Below are 21,829 nucleotides of genomic sequence, written 5' to 3' on the forward strand. Positions count from 1 at the left end.
ACTCACTAAATCCACAGTCCAAAGACAGTCTCCACATAGTAGCAAAGCCAAACACTTCCAATAGTAGCAGAAAGGATAAGGCTTATCAAGTATTATTGAACAGTTACGTGGCATTCAATGACGTGCATCTGTTCAAAGACTTTTTTCAAACCATGTTCTATCTTCTCAGAACTATTGCAGTCTGAATGCTGAACACTTACAGGGCTATTGTCCAGAACCAGAACTTCATTGCCACTATGACCTTCTTGGGTGTTTTATTTAAGCCTACTAAAATTCATTCTCAATAGCTGTTCAGGTGTTAAGAAAAGAAGCCAGAAAGCTACAAACATTCTGCTTTCTCTTTCACTCAGGGGCTATATTGCTTAGTCTAAACCCAGCTGCAGGCATTTAGCCTGTTATCTTGATGGCAGGTGGATAACCTTAGTGTCATTCTGGTGACCACACAAAGTTTATTTAGATAAACTCAGAAGTTTATTTGCAGTATAAACAAGGTATGATGAGAACCAACCAACCCCAGCAACCTACTCATTCTGTTTACTTAGCTACTGCTCCTGAAAAACAGAAGAGTTGACTAAAACCTTGTCAGGCATTCCTTTTCCATTTTGCTTTTAAAGAACCTTCTAATTCAGGGAGCCTTTTTTTTTTTTCTTTTTTTTTTTTGTCTAATTATGAAACCTTTCATTGTACTATTGCTCTGCTGTAGTTTTTTCTCTATCAGAGCCACCCCTCTTCCATTTGAGTTTTCAGACTGTGATGACCCTGATGTTTTTAAAGCTGTCGACGCAGCATTGAAGAAATACAATGGAGACAGAGAAACTGGTAATCAATTTGCTCTATACATGGTGATGGAAGCCAAGAGAACTGTAAGTAGCCTTTTTTTTAAAAAAAATAATGTTGGAATTGTTTATGTGCCCTGAATCAGATTATCTCCATCTCGTTCATAACAGAGCAAGCACAACGGCAAAGTGCCTTCCAAAAACGTTTTGAAAAAAATCAAAGAAATGGCTTGCACAGTAAGATGCTCATTACCATGACAGGCAGGGATGTATACTGTGTTCTTACATATGGAACTAAGTGTGCTGGTGAATTGCTTATTGATGCAAGGACTAAAGAACAGAAAATTTCTATCACTGGTACAATTTGTTTTAGTAGTCCACTCAGTATTTTTCCTTTCCCTGTTAGGAATTCTACCCCTCTCCATCGTCAGTAAGATTTTCAGACCAATGGCAAAAATGCACTTACTGAAAACTCTAAATATTCTCTTGACTTGGGAAGAGCTGGTACCAAACATGAGAGAAAATGACCTGATAGAATTTGGCAATACCCTGAGTAAATTGCTTGTGAATTCTTTGATTGACACTAGTCCTGAGTCACAGATCTATCTAAAAGCACTTGGTGGTATTTTAGTCAAACAGGGTGACAGCTAAAATTATGGAAGAAAAAGAATGAAACATGATCCTTTGCCTGGAATCCTTCTGTATAGGTAAGGTAACAAAAGAGTATTTACTTCTGAGAGGCATACAAAGATGATATTACCATAATAATGACAAGCATTACTTTACTTGAAAACAACATTAGCATTTTTTCTACTGGATTGGATTTTCAGATGTAAAACACAAGATACCCAGCGTCAGAGACAATGTTTTGCACTCCAAAATCACAAGACACTTTCACCTAGATAGAAATTGACCTCAGAAAAGAGACATAGATTGCTAAACACTTTAAAGCAAACCACCCACATCTCCTGGCACCTACTCTCTGTTTTTTCTGTTTTCAAACTGTGGAGATTTTAGCACATAGTGACAAAGACTAAAATCTGCAAAACCCTTTACACAACTAACTTTAAACAAATGAATAGCCAAAATTCAGATATCTTCACGTCAGATCTGTAACACCACCTTCATTTTGCTGAGTGTTCCCAAGGGAAATATATTAGTTTCAGTATTTTATCTTGAACAATGTTCTAATTTTAAAGAATACATATTTCTTTTAATTATTATTCATCTTTCCTTCTCTAGATATCCATCTTTCCTTTTCTTAAATGATCTGAGGTGGAAATCAATTGTTACTTTGAATCATTGATCTGACTATGATGTTAAGTAAAAAAAAACAGAGAAAAGGAATCTGCAATAGAGACTACCCAATATTCTCCATTCTTTTTCTGAAAAGAGTATAGATTTTACTCATCACGAGTCTTACAATTTTGAACGCATTAATTAAATACTGGCTATTACATATTCACATACATCCATTATTGATAAGGTAATAAAATATAAAAGCTGACTGGTGAAAGACTGAACCTGCCCCAGTTAAAGGCATAGCTGTTCATAATAACAATAATGCAATCAACTGACAACAAATAACATACAGAAAAAAGGTCTTTTCTCACACATTTCATTTACTCACTAAGCTGATTTATTGCAGGTTTAGAACACTATAGCGGAGGACAGAATTTGGCTCTTCTGTAGTTCAAATCCAGGTAGTATAATCTGATGCAGCTCCATAAGTGTTGATTTATACCTGCTGAGGATTAAGTCTATTATCTTTTCAGAGGCCTTTTCATCCTGTTTTACAGCCTGCAGCCATTATATCAGGTACCTCTACACCTCTTTGTAGTTGCAGCAACTCACAACAGGAACTGAGAGAACACAATATATAATTCTGCTTTCACCTACACCAGTGTAAGTACAGTCTATTCCACCCACATCAGCTCAGCCTCAATTTCTTGGTACCACTAAGGCAACAATTACCATTTAATTCCCCCAGCAGTATCGTTTGAGGATAACCAGTACTGAAGTACAGCAACTGATATTTGAAAAGGCACATTGGCAGAGCATTTTTAGTGGCTGCAAAAGGTCAGCAACTTCTGGCTTTGTATCGCCTCTGAAGGATGAAACGCAAACCTCGCAGTGTGTTAATGTTACCTATAGGCACAGGCCCGCTTTTCAGTTTATGGCAAGGAGAAAATGCCCTCTACTGATTTACCAGCATCAGAAACATTCCCACTGGCCAGGCCAAACTTTGCTTAATTCTTTGTCTGCATTTCACCTTACAGCATTCCTGAGGCTGCCCTCATGAGTAGCTCAGCCTAATGCCTACAGGAAAACAGCAGGCACTGCCAAAGGCTGCCTCCAGAGCATACGCCCTTCTCGACCCCTTCCTTCAGTAGGCAAAGCAGCTTAAGTACCCTGTCACCAGTTTGGGCACTGCCAGGCTGCCTGGGGGCTACTGGCTGCTGCTTCTGGGCTTCCTGTAAAGTTGTACAGAAGGAAAGCAGACAGATCTGGGAGAAGGCCAAGAGTGAGAGTGAGGGAGTCGGACAGGAGAACAGTTCAAGCTAGTAATTATGCTATCGAAGCAGCAACCCAAATTTGCTTATTTGGAGTACACTTGAATATGAGCATAAAACCTAACCACTTCTTTCTGATCTTAAAACCCTTGGTACCACAAGTTGAAATGAAGGTAGTTGAGCATATCATATCTATTGTGTCAACATATTGTAATTGTAGGTAAGAGCTCAGTAATATAATTAGATAAGTTAATTATTAAACTACCAAGATTTCGAAGACCTTGCATGGAGACCAGCAGCTAATCTGAAACCATACTATAAAATATAAGGTAACCAATGGATAGTATTTACCTTTTGACGCTTTTATCTTTTCACTTGATTTATTACTATGCAAACGATGACATGTGTGTTATTTTTATCCAGGCAGGTCCTGACGCACAATTCTACGTGAAATATCGAATACAAGAAACTATTTGCACCATTGAGGAAAACAAACTCTGGCAAGACTGTGATTACAAAGTACCTGCAGAAGCAGTAAGTACCTGTCCTCTTTAAAAGTCCTCTCTACAGAAGCATTAGCATAATGACCAGGACTGTAGTTGCCTGGGGAAAAATACAGTAGAGAATTTAAGTGTTTTAGCTGTGTTTCTTTTGAGACCTTACAGGAGTAAAGTACAGTACAGAAATGTTTACCACTCTGTAGTTGACCATTATAATTGTGAGTTTATCACTATAATCCTGAGTATGTGCAGAAGGGAACAATTTATCACTTCAAAATGAAGGTTCACAAAAAAGTCGACTTAAGATACACTGTGAGTGTGAAGGCTGTAAAACTTCTTATTAATTATACATAATGGAATCTTGCATAACCAAGTTGACTTCATATCTGCACCAAAAAATACTGACGTGGAATCTACTATGGCAGAAATTTTACCAGCGGATTCTTAGCAGTGCAAAGTATGTCTGGCTCATGCTTCTAGAGAGCAGCCAGAGGAGGTACATACAGCGTGCAGGAACACTGCACGTTTCTAGTGGCAGTGACTGTTATTTCACACAGTAGGCAATGCAAAGTGATGGAGATAGTATCATTTGAATCAATGTGTAATGCCATTGTCATTGCTGCATATCTTGTACTGTCGGATAGGAAATACACAATTTATACAGACTTTATTCATGTTCATTTCTGTTATTCTGACTGTAAATATTATAGTTAATAAATAGGCTTCAATCATGGTACAAAGCAGTCTTTCAAATTATCTGCTCAGTTCATCACCTACTCGACTCAAAATCAACAAAACCATTCCTTTTCCAGTAACAAAATAGCAAATTGGGCATTATTACAAATGTACACCTGAACTTGTTCCCTAAACTCAACTTGAAACTGTCAGCTTTGTTCAATAGCCACAGGAACATACAGCACTGTGTTTTTCTTCAGCAAGTTTAATACAAATGTGGTCGTATGTTCTTGCAGAAAAAAGGAGAATGCACAGCTCGAGTTTACATGAACGATGCTGAAAAGACAAGTAATGTCTCCCAAGACTGCAAAATTTTTCCAGGTACATAACAGCATTTAATATGTATGTTGACACATACATGTGGGGAAAATATAATACTGAGACTCCCAGGTAATTTTAAAGGTAGGAAAATCCTTAATATTGTATTCAAACATTTATAATAATCTTCCTTAAGCAACTACTTGTTAAAGATAAAATTTCACTTTGCTATTATACACATAAAGTAGGGAAAGCACTGACAGTTTCTCTCTAAGGTGGTGAAAGCTGGCACATGTGTTTGCAGTTTCTTCAAACACTGGAATAATACCAAGTTAAAAAAAAATTGCTTAAGACCAAAAGCATATCAGTAACTTAAGAGACTAGATACAACTCGTTACACTTTAATTTTCTGTTCCTACTTATTCAAGTATAAAATTGTGCCAGAAAGTATTAGAAAAAAAGTTATATGACAAAATTATACCTTAATGGTCTCCAAAGTAAAAATTACTATTATTTCTGTTAAAGTTTATCAAGACACATACTTACCCCCAAACATAAAAGAGCAAAAAAAATTTCATCTACAAAATAAAAATCTAGCAGTGATGTAAATACATAAGACTGTGATATCTTTTAGATCTGAGGAATAAGCTGTACTACAGCCTATAAGATGTTCATATATGATTATTATGTTCACATAGTAATTTCCTTTATTAGAAAGGTATTGCATTGTTTTAAAGCTTTGCAACTGAGACCTCCATGTGCCTACACCTGGAGTTTATGGAAGACATACCCAAGCTAGTTTCAAAAATATCCATCTAACTGGTAGCAGGGAGGATATTAACTACAGTGCAATTAAGTGCATATTAACTACAGAAATATTTACCACGAGTCCTGAGATGTTTGGCAACTTATCTTCGGATTTTATTCCTAGTTATCTTGTTTAAAGCTTAAATGGCTATACCTCCAGCCAGTGTCCTTCTAGGAACTGCAATAAACGTGAACTCCATGCTCTCCTGCTGAATAAACGCCGCTTAGTTTAGACGTATTCGTAGGGCAATGTTGACATCTAGCGGCCAGTAAAATTGTGTGAATGCCCCAGAGCGTATGGGAAATTCGTATTTGAATCTTTGCTCAGAAAGCTAAAAAAAAAACAAAAAAAAACCAAAAAAAGACCCAAACCGTAAATTTAGTGAATCATTTATTCAGCCTAAGAAGCTCATCTCTTATTACCAAGTTATAGTAACTCTGAAAAAAAGAATACACATTTGTTCAGCACTTTATGGAAAGTCAACTTAGAACTGAGTGTTGTGTTGTTTTATCATCTCACTCCCTGAAGACATGGTCACATTTTTCTGTAATATGTATACAGAAAATGCTTATGCTGAGATATTCCACATACACAGAGGAACCAAATCAAATCCAAAGGACTGAAACAGAAAGAGTTGAAACAATAGACCCTAACTGGGGAGCGATTTTGCACCATGCTAGGTACTACACAGTTCAGTAGAACTGTTTGATCATATTGACCCTGGACTGGTTTCCTGGCTGGTGCAAGTTGGCGTAACTCCATTAAAGCCAGTTTATGCCAGCTGAGGATCAGGCACAAATTTTACTTCAATTCCACAGAGACCACATATTGTCCCACTTTCATTCTCAGGCTCACTGAATCATGAAATTAATTTATGTACTGAACTATAAAATTAATTTATGAAAATCCAATCCATGATTACTAGAAAGGAAAGAGAGTTAATAGGATTAGTAGAAGAAAACAGAAGTTTGAGCATCCCCGTCAAGCTTGTCTATCCACAGCCAATCCGGTTGGTTAAGCCTGAAGGTACCACCAAGAGGTAACTGGCAGCCACAACGACTAGCAGAGGGAGTTCAAACAGCACAGCAGTAGAATAGTTCCACTACCATCCCTAAGGAGCTCACAGTTAGAGCAGCTCATACGGGTGAGCCAAAATACTCCTGTCAAAGTCCCCATCCTGAAACATGGTGAGGACTGTAAGCAGCTGTTCACAGTGGGCGAGCTTTGAAGAATCTGAAGAATATCTTAGTTGTAGCCTCCACTGGCTCTTCCCTGACTGAATGAGGGATGACCCTTCCTCAGTGGTGTCAAAACTACATGCAAGGTTTTTCAGAGATTCAATGACTCCTGAACTCACTTCTCTGAATTAAGTTCACTGCTGAAACCGTACCTGGGTCCTAATGTCACGGATGGCCCCTAGCACTACAAACCAAAGCATGTTTCTATACAGTGAATGTCTTTGCAGGCCCTGAAACTGAAATATGGGGTTTGGTGATGACTCCAATTAGAAGTTCTTACTCATTGAAACTTTCCTCTCATTCCCAGATGTGAAAAATTAAAACCTAAGGCTGTTTCACATGAAGCCCTATATATTTTGATTTGCTTCTTTTCCAGCTACACCAAAAATAAGTCTTTCTAAGGCTCCATGTCTTGGATGCTTCCATCCTATATCGAGTGATGGCTTAGAAGTGTCAGACATTCTGAAAAAAGCCATAGAAAAGTTTAACAGGCACAGTGCTGAATCCGTCCTTTTTAAGCTCGTGGAAGTAAAAGAAGCTAAAAGACAGGTTTGTGCATGATTTTTCTCTAAATTTTATAAAAAAAAACCCAAACAAACAAGCAAGGCACCTCTGTTGTTCTATGTACATGTTTCTGATCTTAAGGTGTTTCATATTTCATAATGAAAGCATACTAGACCCTGTAAATAATTGCCTTCGTTTATAAGGAATCATAAACAGTTACCTAGTGGATTTTCAGAGCTGTCAGCTTTACAAACTGCTAATAAACATTTTTTTCCTTTATCTGCAGTTGCATTTAACCAGTGTTTAGCACCAGTTTATTTGCATTCAGTGCTGACACAGGCATCTTGTGTCATCACAGATGCTCTCGGATATTCCACTTGGCCTCTCAGTGAAACTCCAGCAGGAGCAGATCTCTACTAGGTTCTGTGCCAAAACCGCCAGCCTGCACAGATGTCTCAAACACTCTACAGCCTCTCAAACAGCAGTAGGCATCTATGTTTTTGCAATGCAATAAGACCCATATGTCAGCTGCTGCTATATGCTATAGGATGAGTAAGCCCCATATAGGCAAAATGGAAAAGAAAAACAAAAAGCCAGCATGTCACTTGGTGAAAGATTTCTGCACATGGGAATACCTGCTTTACAAGAAATGACTGCTCAGGTCACAGAAATTCCATGTCATCTTGTATTCCATGCAACAATTATTTCTGTGTGAAAGGCTCTTGTATGGATTAGTGTGACATTACTAGAAAGTAAAATTTCTTATTTGATTTTTAACTGGTATATAACTCAACACCAAATACAGGCCCTTTTTCTTTGAATGTGTATGTATTTACTTAGCCAAAAAGCATCTTCTGGTCTCATGTCAAGCTGACCCATGATTTAATTCAAACTGTCTACTTTCTATTTACTGATGACAATGATCCTCTTAGCTGAGAGACAAGCTGGCACAACATTTAAGCCACATGACAAAATGTCACAGACAGACTGCAATACAGAAACTGGAAAGAGAACCATCATGTCACTTCTGGCCAAAAGAGACAAGTCAGAGCCCTCTCCTTTAATTGATCTGGGATGGAAAGTTCCTGTATTTGATTCTGATTTCCCCTTTTTCATTCAATGCTACCTGACCCAACACTGACACAGAGAGATTTCATGGGTGAGAAGCAGTAGTCACAGTGAGGAAAACTGTAGGGCTTCCTGGAGAGAAAATGAAAAGAAGGGTCACAAATCTGGACAAAACAGCAGACAGGGGAAGGTAAAGCCCCAGACAGGTAAATTAGGTAATTATAGGTAAATGATTAATGCAGGACACTCAATAACAAATGATGCCAGCAGTATAAAGTTACATTATTCAGATACTGCTTAAATATATCCCACGGTCAGGAACACAGGACTTGCCAAGCTGTATTAGTATGGTCATCTGTCTAGACCACATTCCTGTCACTGGGAGTAATAAGTAACAGATACTTGGGAGAAAACTGCAAGAAACCAAGCATTATGAGGCTCAGGCTTGCCAGGGAAGTGGAATCCAAATACGAAGTGGACTTACAATATTGCATGACTTAGTTTACTTTCTGTATCACACTTACAAGACTTTTTTTTTTTTTTTTGCTATCCATGAATACTCCACGGCTCAATGATTGCAAAGTGATTTGATGGATGGAATGCACTAGAAAAGTAGTTTTGTTTTCTTTGCTAATCACATTTAATAGTTTAACTTCCAAGTTTGTATTGGTTCACATAATGTATTTCCTAAATATCTGTTCCAGGTGGTAGCTGGATGGAATTACATAATTAGATATGATATCAAGGAGACCAATTGCTCCAAAGACCAATTTCAAGATTTAACTCCAGAGTGCAAAGTAATTTCTAATGGTGTAAGTAATCTTCAAAATCTGTTTATCAAGAAAATATTGTATTAACAAATAATCATTGAGATGTGACTTAGGAAAATGCTTATAGTCTTGCTTCATTTTGTGAACGAAATTTAAATCCAGGCTTATAGGTAACTGTGTGTTTATGCAACTAGAACATCCACGCCTTCTCCTGAATCAGTGACTAAGATGATCACTGAAATTTTGACAGATTACTTTATGGAATCTAACCAGTTTCACCCAAATAATAAATCTTTTGGGTAGTTCCTATACAGATATTCAAGGAGTTGCTCAGGTATAAACCAAAAAACAATAATTATAATTAGGACCATTTTTCCAGCTTAAAACATTTTTCCTGAGAAAAATAACTAGTCGAATTCTTACTTAACCTCTGCCACAGACCAAATAAGAGAGCTTCAAAAGAAATTGTTAATAAACATACATGCTCTAGGTAAATAGTCCTGCAAAAGCAGGTACTTCCTCTGCTTCTTTACCTGGAATAGAATTAACTGTACCAGAACCAGGGGGCTGCTGTTTCAATCAGCCTCCTTGAACCAGCTCACCATAGGATCAGGCAAATGTGTCTGCAAATACAAGCTAGAGTCATAATGAATAATGGTGGTAAATGGGAAGGGAGGAACCACCAGAGTTCTGACTCATCTGTTTCAGCTGTTGTGGAAGTTGCACTGTTGAGTGTTACGCTCAAGAGCCTCTCCTTTTTGAAAATTACTCCTTGGATGTCTCAAGAATGTTTCAGAAGCATTGGTCAAAAAACCAAAGAATGACTACACTGTGGTAAACAACAGGAGTGTGAGAATCACACTAGCTGAAGCAAATCTCTTCATTACCCACACTTGCCCTTAAACCTTAAGCGAGTTACTTAACCTGCTTAGTCTGTGTTTTCCAACCTGTCACGGAGAGGCGACGATTTCTGTCCAGTCGCATAATGCAGGAGTGCTACTTCATTCACATACTGCTTTTGTTTGTGGGAGTGGATCTTTATCATGTATCTCCTCAACTGTTAAGCAGCCCTGTTAATAGCTCATTGACAGATATTCTAAAAATATGATATTCCAAGAATATTCCATACCTTGGAATGACTGAATTCCTTGGAAGTCATTTCATACCTTTATTCAGCTCTGTACTATTCATTTTGAAATGGGGTGACCAGAATTGTACCCTGTATTCAGGGCGTAGTATCACCCGTTCTAACCTTGAATGAGCAGCCTTGACATTATTTTTGCATTATTTTTTCTAAAACACTGCTAAGCAGACATTTTGATGGGTGACACTTTCAAGTATCTGTCATAGCCCTAAGATCTTGATCCTGATTTTTAACAGGTTTCTTATTCTACAGCTGACTGGTTTCCTTTAAAGTCTTTGATAAAGGGCAGTACTTTTTTGAAATCACTGTATATTTTATCAACTTTACCCACTTTTGTTGATGTTTTCGAAGAACTTTGACAAATCTGCAAAATCCAACTTCTGTTTACAACGAAACCCCCAGTCCCAATGTGTTCATGCACCCCATTTCTTTCCTTATTACCTTTTCTAATCACTTGAATGGTACAGCCATCAGTTTTATGGGTCTATAACATTTTTTTAAAAAGAAGAGGATCAACACCTGCTTTCTTCAGCCCTAAGATATCAAGGCAATTTTAAGCAATTCACCTACCATGGCTTCTTTAGGACACCTGAGTAAATACAAGAAACTCAGTAATGTTTGATTTGTTAATTGTATGATCTTATTGGTCTTTACAGTTTGAGACAGACATTCCAGTGAGTTCTCCATAAAAAACTATTCTGGTTTGTAAAGTTCCCCATCTCTTTCTGTAGTGAAAACATATAAACAGTTCACTTAGCTTCTCTTTTATGGTTTTATTTTCTCTGAGTTGTCCTTTTGAACCCTGATCATTTATAGACTCTACAGACTGTCTGTCAGGCTTGTTGCTCCCGAAGGAAGGAAGGAAGGAAGGAAGGAAGGAAGGAAGGAAGGAATTATTAGTAGTGTGCTTGACTTATTCTGTTACCATGAAGGTATTAGGATGTGAGCTTGTTAATTATTTCTAAATAATAAGGAGATGTTTTGGTTTTTTCACTCCAGCGTGTAGCTAAATGTGAGGCCAAAGCATTTGAAAATCTTCTGGAGAAGATTGTAGATATTCAAAGCCAGTGCAAGCTTCCAGGTATGTAATAAGCACAATCAATTTCAGAAGTTCAGCAATTGTCAGTAGTTTTTTACAACTGTAAAAAAAAAAAAAGAAGAAGAAGACAAAATAAAAATGCAAGAAATGAAAACAGATAATAACTAGAGAATGTAACTCTTCTGTGGCCATAATAAGGCTGCTTCATAACAAAAAATTACCACAGATTCTTTTAGCTTCCTAGAAGTATTTCACACACAGCTGAAATGTACATTTCATCATTTGTATACTGCCCTATTTCTATAACATGGAGCTGCTTGCTGACTCTCATTTGAAGATTAACAGATACAAATGCAAAGAGTATAACTGTCCTGCAAAAATTAATTCCTTCACAATCACAAGTGAATCACTATCATGTTTTTTTAAATAAGTTATGACTTCTAAGTTTCCAAAGAGCTCCAACATATCCTTTTGAAAGGCAAAGGAGCTAGAGACTTCAAGATTTTGTCCAAAATGGGTAATTCACCTACTGATACTCTTATTGATCATTTCATATTGCACAGCTATTTTTACATTTGATATATTAGCGGTTTATTTTTCAATCATAGAATCATAGAATAACCAGGTTGGAAGAGACCCACCGGATCATCGAGTCCAACCATTCCTATCAAACACTAAACCATGCCCCTTAGCACCTCGTCCACCCGTCCCTTAAACACCTCCAGGGAAGGTGAATCAACCACCTCCCTGGGCAGCCTGTTCCAGTGCCCAATGACTCTTTCTGTGAAAAATTTTTTCCTAACGTCCAGCCTAAATCTCCCCTGGTGGAGCTTTAGGCCATTCCCTCTTGTCCTTTCCCCTGTCACTTGGGAGAAGAGGCCATCACCCTCCTCTCTACAACCTCCTTTCAGGTAGTTGTAGAGAGCAATGAGGTCTCCCCTCAGCCTCCTCTTCTCCAGGCTAAACAACCCCAGCTCTCTCAGCCATTCCTCATAAGGCCTGTTCTCCAGCCCCTTCACCCCTTTAACCCTAGTAAATTAATTACTTAGAATTTATAACAGTCAAATCCCAAATGGCTTTCTTATTGTTATTTCTTTTCTCCAGCTGTCTATTTGGACATAGATTATGACAGCTCAAGATCTTTAGAACAGGGAGTACAGCGCTACTCCATGGAGTAAGTGCTGCATTCTCACCCATTCAGGCTTGTTTTTCTTCAAGAAATTATATGTAGATTCTTCAACACACTCATTCATGGCCAGTAACACGTACTTCATTTCACCTGATTTGGGTCCTCGCATATGTGTAGATATTCACTCTCTTTATTTGCTAGCTACACATAAGTAGTACACAAAATTCTTGTTTCTCTGAGAAACTGTTGTTAAGTGTACAGTGCACGAGTAGGTGCTGAGGCAGTGCTCTTTTAGATAACCAAGATATGATAATGCTGATGATATAAAACTCAAAGATATTTTGGATAGACTCAAATACAAAGTGTTCCAGAAGGCAGGGATTTATAAGTGTTTTTTCCCCAGCCTATATCTCTGCCGAATCTTTTGTTCCTTACATCTGAAATCTGTTGGTTTCTTTCAGTTGAAGAAACAGTAAATCCTGCCATTCTCACTGGTTGTTTGAAGATTATCCCAAAAGACAGTCCAGAACTGAAGGAACTACTGAAGGTTTCTATGGAGAAGTATAATTCGGAGAGCAATGATGATTTCTACTATAAAGGTGGAGAAATAGAGACAGCGACAGTTCAGGTTGGGATATACCAGAGATGAGGAATACACAAGGCAGTGTTATTGGTCTGAGCTAAAGTTTGCATTCAGATTTGAAATATTTTTTTTTCTCTAAGTGTTGATACATGTGATAGCTGAAATATCCATGCAATTTTTTTTGCAAAACTTTATCCATCTTGGCTTGCATTCATAAGTTATTTAAAAATCTCCCACATCTTAATTTTTTTTTAATTTTTCTTAAAACAACCTGATTTTCAAAGGATGAGATGAAGGTTGGCTTGGGGTATCCAATTTCTGTATATCTACTCCACTCCTTACAGCCTTTGTAACACACCTTAGACTTTTAAAGTACAGAAGTAAAAACTACCCACTTGAGCTGCCACAACAGTACTCTGTATGTTATTTTAGGCACTGTCCACTCTGCAGTAGCTGTAAACACCAAGAAATGGGGCTTCCCAATTTCACTTAGAAATCTGTTAATTTATATGCTGATTCTGCTGCTAATAATACAGCAGCTAAGTTCACAAAAGAACAGCCGTGCATAACTTCAGATATACAGATAAATAAAGCTAGATAAAGAGAAAATAAGAACAAGGAATCACAACGATAATACTGGTCAGCATTTGCACTTGCCTTGTTTAATGCCTCAACATGTCAACACTGAGTTTAGGGCAGAATTTAAAAGAAGGCAGTGGAGTAGTTCAGAAAATACTTTGTCAGCAACTTCTCCGAAGCATGAGAGACACCACTGGAGAAAGCACTAAAAGTACATGAGAATTTTTTCTAATAGCTCATGTTATCTTACTAAGATCTGTGCTTTTTCTTTTCTTAACCCTTTTTTTCTTTCAAACATTTTTCTTCTTTCTCATTTTTCATATCATGATTGATATTAGCAGGCATACATTTTTTAAATAGATTTAAGAGAGACAGAATTTCATGTTTTGCCTCCTGTCTCCAAAGCAAGATACATTACCTTTGGCTTTGTAAAAAACAGTAAGAGACTCGTACCTGGCACATTCTTGAACCCATGCAGTTTCTCTCCTTAATGCATTTGGCAAATATGCTCATTTTCAACTGAGCCTGGTCATGACACACTTTATTTTACTGACATTCCACTTTTCTTGCATCATTTTTGGCTCTCTACAGTGGTGTCTCTAATGATTTCATTTGTTATTAATGAAATTACTACAGGCATCCAATAAAACAAAGCTAAAACTGTGGTTCTGATATTATTCTGACCTTTCTGTTTCCTTCAATTTCAATGCTGGAATTTTTCAGAATAGGAACCAGAGTAAATAAGTAAGTTGATTAGAAGCAGATAGACTTACTGTAAAATATATTAATAATGTTCTTAACATGTTATCCCAGTGGTCAAGACCTGTAGAATATAAGTAATAGAAGCTTGTAAGAAAACATCTTTCTTGTGAACCCTTTGCAATAAAATGCCTTTATTACACAAAGTCTTCTTAATTATTTTTCAGACGGTTGCAGGACAAAACTACCACTTAACATTTAAAATCCGGAAGACAAACTGCTCAAAGACAGAGTTTGACAAGCTTAATGAAGACTGTGCCATGTCAGACAGTGTAAGTAATGATGATGTTGCCAACAGTAACGTTCCGAATGGACAAACGCATTTGCACCAGAAATTGTAAACACGTAAAATCACATAGCGAGTTCTGTTATCCCTTTCAGTACATTTTTGTTTCAACAAGGAACACACCTTTCACTGTTTGCAGCCCAAGACAGTGACAATGACAGTAAAACGTGAAGCTTAGACTAAGTCACTCCAGCTGCAGGATCAGTGCTCACTGCAAAGCAAGAGGAACTTTCTCCAATAATAATGAAAGGAGGGGAGGAGGCTGCTGTGAAATAAAATAGCTGCAATACTCCTGACTCTATAGGCTTGCAGCTAAGGAAAACGTGAGACTGGAGTGTTACTGGTGTGCAAAGGAATGATAATTTTGGAGCACACACTGCTGATGCTGGGAAAATGTGCTCCATACACCAGAAAGTGATGCTGATAGGGCTAGAAACCATTGGCAAGGAAGCTGGCTGGGAAAGAAAGGCTGGATCTCCCCTCTCTTTTCCCACTATATGAACAGTACTTACCTGTGAGCTTGTAAAATCTGTTAGTGTAGCAGATACCAAATAGAAAAAATATTGCCTTTTTCTCTTATCTCCATTTCCCAGTTTTTAGTAGGAGAAATACCATCAACAAATGATACTGGGAAGATTAAATAGTTAGTGCTTCAAAAGTGCTGGAGATGACAAATCCAATTTTTCAAGATCAAAACTCTAATCCAAAGTTGAATTACAGTCTTCTCATAAGTTTACTATAACCTCAAAAAGCATATTCCAATACATAAGTCTTTCTCCATCACTAAGATGGATTTTATAAGTATTTGGGTAAAATTCTGAGTATATTTCTATTTTAAAGTATTATTACAAAATCATTATTTTTTCATGCACAACTCTCTTCCTTTGTGTCTGATGTTTCATTGTTTTAATGTGTCAATTTTTTTTTGTCAACAGGCAGCATTGCCATGTGAAGCACGTATTCATGTGATCCCATGGGAGAATAAAATCACTCCTCAAGTTAACTGCTCTATAGAACGGTCAATGGTATGATTCCTCCTCATTACTAAACAACATAGGGAGAACACAGAAAAAAGGCAATCATTAATTTCTTTATCCATTCCAAATTATCCCATATTTTGTACCAAAAATAAAGGAACATTTTTAAGCAGTCTTATGAAATGCACATGTCAAATCAAGGAACAAAAACTGAGTGGTTATATTTTATATAATAAAACAACCCAGATTTTTTGTATATCCTGACATTGAGAAGACTCAGAGATGTGTTACCCTTTAGCATAAACTGGTTTCATACGTCAGAGTGTTCTATACTAACAAGGGCAGGGACATATAGTCCTAGAAATCAACTGTATTGTTCAGAAATTAAAATCAGTACACTTTTTCCTCTCTATAGTATAATTCCCACATTAAACTGTCAGAATTTAAGTGATACATAAATTGTTCTTTTAACATATAACTGCTAAAATACTTCAGAGTTATTTGGGATGATGTTTACGTTTCCAAGATTATCATAGATAGAAAAGTTTATTATTTACTTCACTTTAAATATCTGATAACATCTTTTTGCTAAATGTCTCATGTACTACTACTATGAGCCAACCTCTGAATTTTCCAAATCTGAAGCTATTATTCTTGTTCTTGTTAATAAATATTGCTATTATCACAATGTTCTGTAGACTATATTACTACGAAGGCCTCCTGGATTCACACCTTTCCGAAGCTTTGTTGCACTACAACAGCCAGATGAAATTTTATGCTCTGATGAAAAAGAAAGCCAAAGGCCGGGCAAAGAAACAAGAAAAGACGGTGGACAGGAACCAGGAAGTGAAGGTGAATTTGAGCATAAACACAGGCACGGATATAAAAAGGATCATGAGTCTGACAAAAGACATAGGCATGAAATTGGTTGTGGGCACAGAACTGGGCATAGGTGTGGGCATAAAAAACACAGTAAAAATGGTAAACATAAACATCCAAACCTCAAATCTTCTGAGGAGTCTAATGAAAGGGTTTTTAATCAAAATGAAACCTTCCCATTATCCAGTGATGAAAGAGCATCAGAGCCACTTAATCCAGGGGTTTCAAGAAAGGAAAATAGAACACCTGCAGAAGCACTTATTCTTTCTGATACTTCTTTATCTAATGGGTTCCCAGATCGTGCAGAACTTCCACCCTCAACATGTCCTGGAAAACCATGGAAACAAATTATGGGCCTTCCAGATCCCTCTAGCTTTTCCAGAGAATTCACAAATGAGGATCTCTTGCCTTCCACAGAAGAAAACGTCAATCCAGCAACAGAAAACTCAACACCTTCCCAAAACAAAGACTTTGACCTCTCAGATGCTTTAATATAACTCAAATATTGTAGTATCCTTTTCAAAAATTATACATAGAAAAACAATAAAAATAGTGTCCTTTTAAATTTATAAAATGTTAAGAAGCAAAAGCTCCTGTTCTGTTAGCTAAGATGCTCAAGTAGATCACCAGTACTTTGGGGACCTGAGACCATATGGCAATACTCTGTATTTGCATATATTTGCAAAGATGTAAATCACGCAATGGCACCAATGATTCAGAATCATTTAAAGAATAAAATAAAACAAAGGAACCTGTTTTACCTGTCAGTTTCTTTAAACAAATTACTATTACTACCAGTCTGTCACTAGCAGGCTGTTCTGTTGAATGAAGTAACAGGGGCAGCCGAGAGAATCCTAAATAAAGCAGTTTTATCGTTCCCTGTAAGTATTGTTAACTACATAGTAACGGCACTGTGATTGACAGAGTTTCATGTGGCAAAAATGCACAAATATTACAGATCAGACGACAAAATTGCAAATACTTGGGCTACCTAAAATTTGTCTGCCTTCTTCCACTATCAGGTTGTGCGTCACTAAAGACTGAACTGAATTTTCTTTTCTGAATATCTACCAAAGGTTGAGTAGCTAAACAGGACCAAATATTTCTGGCAAATTAAAATATGTTTACCCTCTGCATGAAGCCAATAACTCATACAGCTGAATAGTGAGAGCAGCCCTGCGGAAGATGACTTCAGGTTGCTGGTTGATGAGAAGCTTGATATGAGTGGGCAATGTGTGCTCGCAGCCCTGAAGTCCAACCCTATCCTGGGCTGCATCAAAAGAAGTATGGCCAGCAGGTCGAGGGAGGGGATTCTGCCCCTCTAATTCCTCTCTTGTGAGACCTCATCTGGAATATTGTGTCCATTCTGGAATCCTCAACGTTAGAATGATGCTGAGCTGTTGGAATGGGTCCAGAGGAGGGCTACAAGGATGATCAGAGGGCTGGAGCACCTCCTATATGAGAACAGGCTAAGACATTTGGGGTTGTTCAGTCTGGAGAAGAGAAGGCTTTGAGGAGACCTTATTGTGACCTTCCAGTACCTGAAGAGGCTACAAGAAAGCTGGGGAGGGTCTGTTTACAAAGGCTTGTAGTGATAGGATGAGGGGCAATAGGTATAAACTGGAGAGGGGCAGATTTAGACTAGACATAAGAAAGAATTTCTTCACTGTGAGAGTGGCGAGGCAGTGGCACAGATTGCCCAGGGAAGCTGTGGCTGCCCCATTCCTGGAGGTGTTCAAGGCCAGGTTGGATGGGCCTTGGGCAGCCTGATCTAGTGGGAGGCGTCACTGCCCTTGGCAGGGGGGTTGGAGCTGGATGGGCTTTAAGGTCCCTTCCAACACAAACTATTCTATGATTCTATGAAAGAAAAACCCACAAACCAGCAACAAAGAAATATTTTGTGTTTGGAAGGAAAGTCCAACAAGACTATCTCATAGCATGTAACGGTGCCTTTTGCTTTTGATTTACAATGCTGCAGGAGAAATGGAAAAATCTAATGGTCTGAATATGGGAGATCTTAACATCTGTTCACTGCAGTGTTACTCCGGTCAGACTCTGAAATAGTGCTTAGCAGTGGAATTCTCAGGGTATCAGTATGAAATACTGAAGTCCAGTTATACTTCTGCTTGTACATTTTCCCCTCTCTGGCCATTTCAGCTTCTGCTCTGAAATAATAACTTATGACAGCGCAAAGCTGAATTTCAGCAGCAAATTATATCCCTGGCCTTTAAATTTAATGGCATGATATTGCAACTAACCCACAATCCATCTTGGTGCCTTGAATTCTTTTTGCCTCTTTTCCTCTGTTTCTATGCCATTCAAGACCTTTAAAAAGCGCAAAATAGGTGTCCAGGAAAAAAGGCAAATTATGAAATGAACTTTAAAACTTCTTACCCACTGCCAGTTCCTAAAGCAGAAAGCCTGTGCAGGAGAGCATCTCCAATCCTGACAGGACAGTCTCCCACACATCACAGAGTGGAATCCATACTTCCTGAGTCTAAACATTCCCTGAGAGCACAGACACACTTCCCCTCTCCAGGGCCTGGTTCCTACAGATGTAAACAACCTTCTGCACTCTGTTACTTTCCTAGCTCCCATGGCAGGTGATTGCACCCTGGTCTAAAGAACTCAGCTCATCTCATAATCCACACTGAGAGAGAATCACTGTGATATTGTACGTGCAATTTCTTTTTCTTCATATTTTATTAATTGCATTAAAATCTGCATTAAAATGATATCTTTAAAGTCTTGAAGCCCAAATTTGAAAATGCCCTTGTGAGTACAAATTCAGCCTGGTTATGTGCATCTAAACATTTTGTTAACACAGCGTAGTTGGATGACATATAGGTATTTATTACTTAGATAGATAGATAATTATCTGTCATGACTGGTGATATGCAATTAGAAGCACTGTCTTTCTTTCTGAAAACAGTTACCAGTCTTGAAGAAATCATGCAAATCAGCTGGAGTCACATTTTAAGGGAAGATATTTAAACAGTAAATCCTGGGTCCATCACTGATCAAATCCTGTACTTTTTTCTTTCATTCCCTTCCTTGCAGGGTAAAATGCAAAGTCTATCTTTTCTTCTTAGCACATAACAAATACTAAACTTACAAAGACAGGCAAAGCAAAGCCTTGAGAGTTACCTTTAATTGTTTCCCTCTTTTCTTTTTTCTGAATCTTGGTTGGTGTGATTTTGGCTAAAACTGGGAATTCTTTGCATACTCCTTAAAAGGAGTATAAGCTCAAAACAGTTTTTCTTTAAATTACTGTAGCCATATAAGTAATTCAAGCAAAATTACATTTAAAAAATGAAGATACAGAACCAAGTAAATTAAAGATTTCTTTCTGTCCCTGATCTCCCTCATCTGAATGAAGATAGTCACACCTTTGACATATTCTCCCTACAGAACATACATATGTGACCACAAGTAGCGAGACATACACTAATTGGTCACAGCAGGGTAACAAAACCTGAGATTTCTAGATTCTCGGCTGCCTTGAATTCACCCTGTGCTATAGTGATGATGTGAGGTTTCATTAATGTTTAATACAAAGATAACAATTCTGACTTCTTGTTTTTATAATGCAAAAAAATAATTACTTTACAAAAATCATTCTGGAATAAAAATTAAAGTGTTCCAGTCAAAAAAATTTCAAAACAGAATGTTCTGCTATTTTTAGAACGGAACATTTCAATTTCTCCTTGATGTGTTCCCACAGAAAATTTTAATTATAATAAAACAGCACTTTCTGATGAAAAAATATGCTGTCAGAAAGCTACTGGCCAGGCTTGTTTCAGATCTACTGCTGAAGAGCTCTGAAAATCTGCTGCTTTCTCCTGCTGCTGGAACCGCGCCAAAGGCTCTGTCCAGAGCACGTCAAGTACATTTCTCCTTGGCCAGCAGATGGCAGATTTTTTTGCCACAGGTTTTTTATGATCTCCAAATTAGGGTTTTATGATTGTCAGGAAACATTTAATAGGCTTAACATTCAGCTTTTATTCTGGGTTAGTAACACTGCAGATAAAAACACCACATCTGTGCAATCTGTTTTAAATATACATCAATAGAGCACAGAAAGTTTGCCAGTTACGAATTATGAGAAAGGTATATAAACAAAGCTCCAAGTGTAATTTCATGAATGTAAAACACAATAGCTAGTCCTGCACCAGAAAAATTGCATTCTCACCGATACAGATAATCGGAATTAGGAGCCTGGGGTATAAAAATATGTCTGAATTAAAATACTGCTGAGACCCAGAGCCACCTGATGGCCATACTGCAGATTTCTGGATTTAACTTGCTCTCTCTCATTTTTTCCATCTGAGACAATGAGACTAAAATATGTATTTTAACTGATGTATGAAAAATTTCCCAGCTTTGCTATGTCTGGCCTATTGGATTTCTGCTATAATTCAGACATGACCTTTTAATCACACTCAGCAATTCCAATCATCCTCTCATGCTATGTTCACACAGTGTAACTAGCCATGGGGGAGAGATAGGCAGGCATCTGACCACAGAAAATAGGGATAATTAACAATGAACATTGGCATTTGATAAGATGTAAGAACCCATTTCTTTCCGTGTTTTCTCAGGTCTCTCAGCCAGCCAGATAATTGCTCCCAATTCAGGAATATCACCTTTGAGGGTAAAAGGGGTCTAAGTGGATACATAATTAGAAATGACAATGCTGCATGGCCGTTGTCATATAGACAGAGCTGAATCAAACCCAATGTACAAATTCCTCAAATATTCTTCAAAAAAACCCAGTAGGGACAGAGATTTTCAATTCTGTGACCAGCAACTCACCATAACTTCTAATTCTGCTGTGTTTACAAGATTACATCAGGATAATTCAGCTTTCACAGTTTTAATTAAATTTGAAGAGGAGTTCATTTGGTAAAATGTAATTAATAACATAATGTTTCTACTGTGTTCTAAAATAAGAGGAATGCTGCTTTAAGGAGGGAAGAGTGAAGGTTTTCCTAATTGGGTAAGGCATCTTGCTACAATGAATACTAATATTCCTGCTGTTCCTGAACTGGTTTCAATCTGCTGCTTAGTGAAAACCCAAACATAAGCTCCAAAGCAGTAACTCGTAACTCTTGGAGTAACAAGGATTATACAACTGATTGTGATTCTTTTCAGCCACGAATACTGATAGTGCTGATCTGCGAGTTGAAAATCAGGCGCTGAACTACTAGCTGCACATAAGCAAACTACTTACCTTGCTGCTTCAGTCCAAAGTGAGTCACAGAGAATCAGAATTCCCCATAGA

The 21,829-nt window shown here is 37.7% G+C and overlaps 1 protein-coding gene across 1 annotated transcript; it reads left to right on the forward strand.

The window, feature by feature from the left end:
- Positions 1–502: 502 nt before the first annotated feature.
- Positions 503–17,606, forward strand: KNG1 (kininogen 1). Its single transcript, XM_069864765.1, has 11 exons — positions 503–863; positions 3,713–3,823; positions 4,761–4,845; positions 7,205–7,377; positions 9,105–9,212; positions 11,314–11,395; positions 12,944–13,110; positions 14,571–14,675; positions 15,625–15,714; positions 16,365–16,518; positions 16,843–17,606. Exons 1-11 carry the CDS (start codon positions 669–671, stop codon positions 17,040–17,042), a joined length of 1,470 nt encoding a protein of 489 aa, XP_069720866.1. The 5' UTR covers positions 503–668; the 3' UTR covers positions 17,043–17,606.
- The last annotated feature ends 4,223 nt before the right edge of the window (positions 17,607–21,829 follow it).

This window comes from Phaenicophaeus curvirostris, chromosome 10 (assembly GCF_032191515.1).
Source record: "Phaenicophaeus curvirostris isolate KB17595 chromosome 10, BPBGC_Pcur_1.0, whole genome shotgun sequence".
NCBI lineage: Eukaryota > Metazoa > Chordata > Aves > Cuculiformes > Cuculidae > Phaenicophaeus > Phaenicophaeus curvirostris.

Excerpts from the sequence above, each read along its gene's own strand:
- KNG1 (XM_069864765.1), top strand. The coding sequence starts at position 669 with ATGAAACCTTTCATTGTACTATTGCTCTGCTGTAGTTTTTTCTCTATC. Across the intron at positions 15,715-16,364 it reads GCTCTATAGAACGGTCAATG|ACTATATTACTACGAAGGCC; the intron begins GTATGATTCCTC and ends AATGTTCTGTAG. Across the intron at positions 16,519-16,842 it reads ACAGGAACCAGGAAGTGAAG|ATCGTGCAGAACTTCCACCC; the intron begins GTGAATTTGAGC and ends ATGGGTTCCCAG.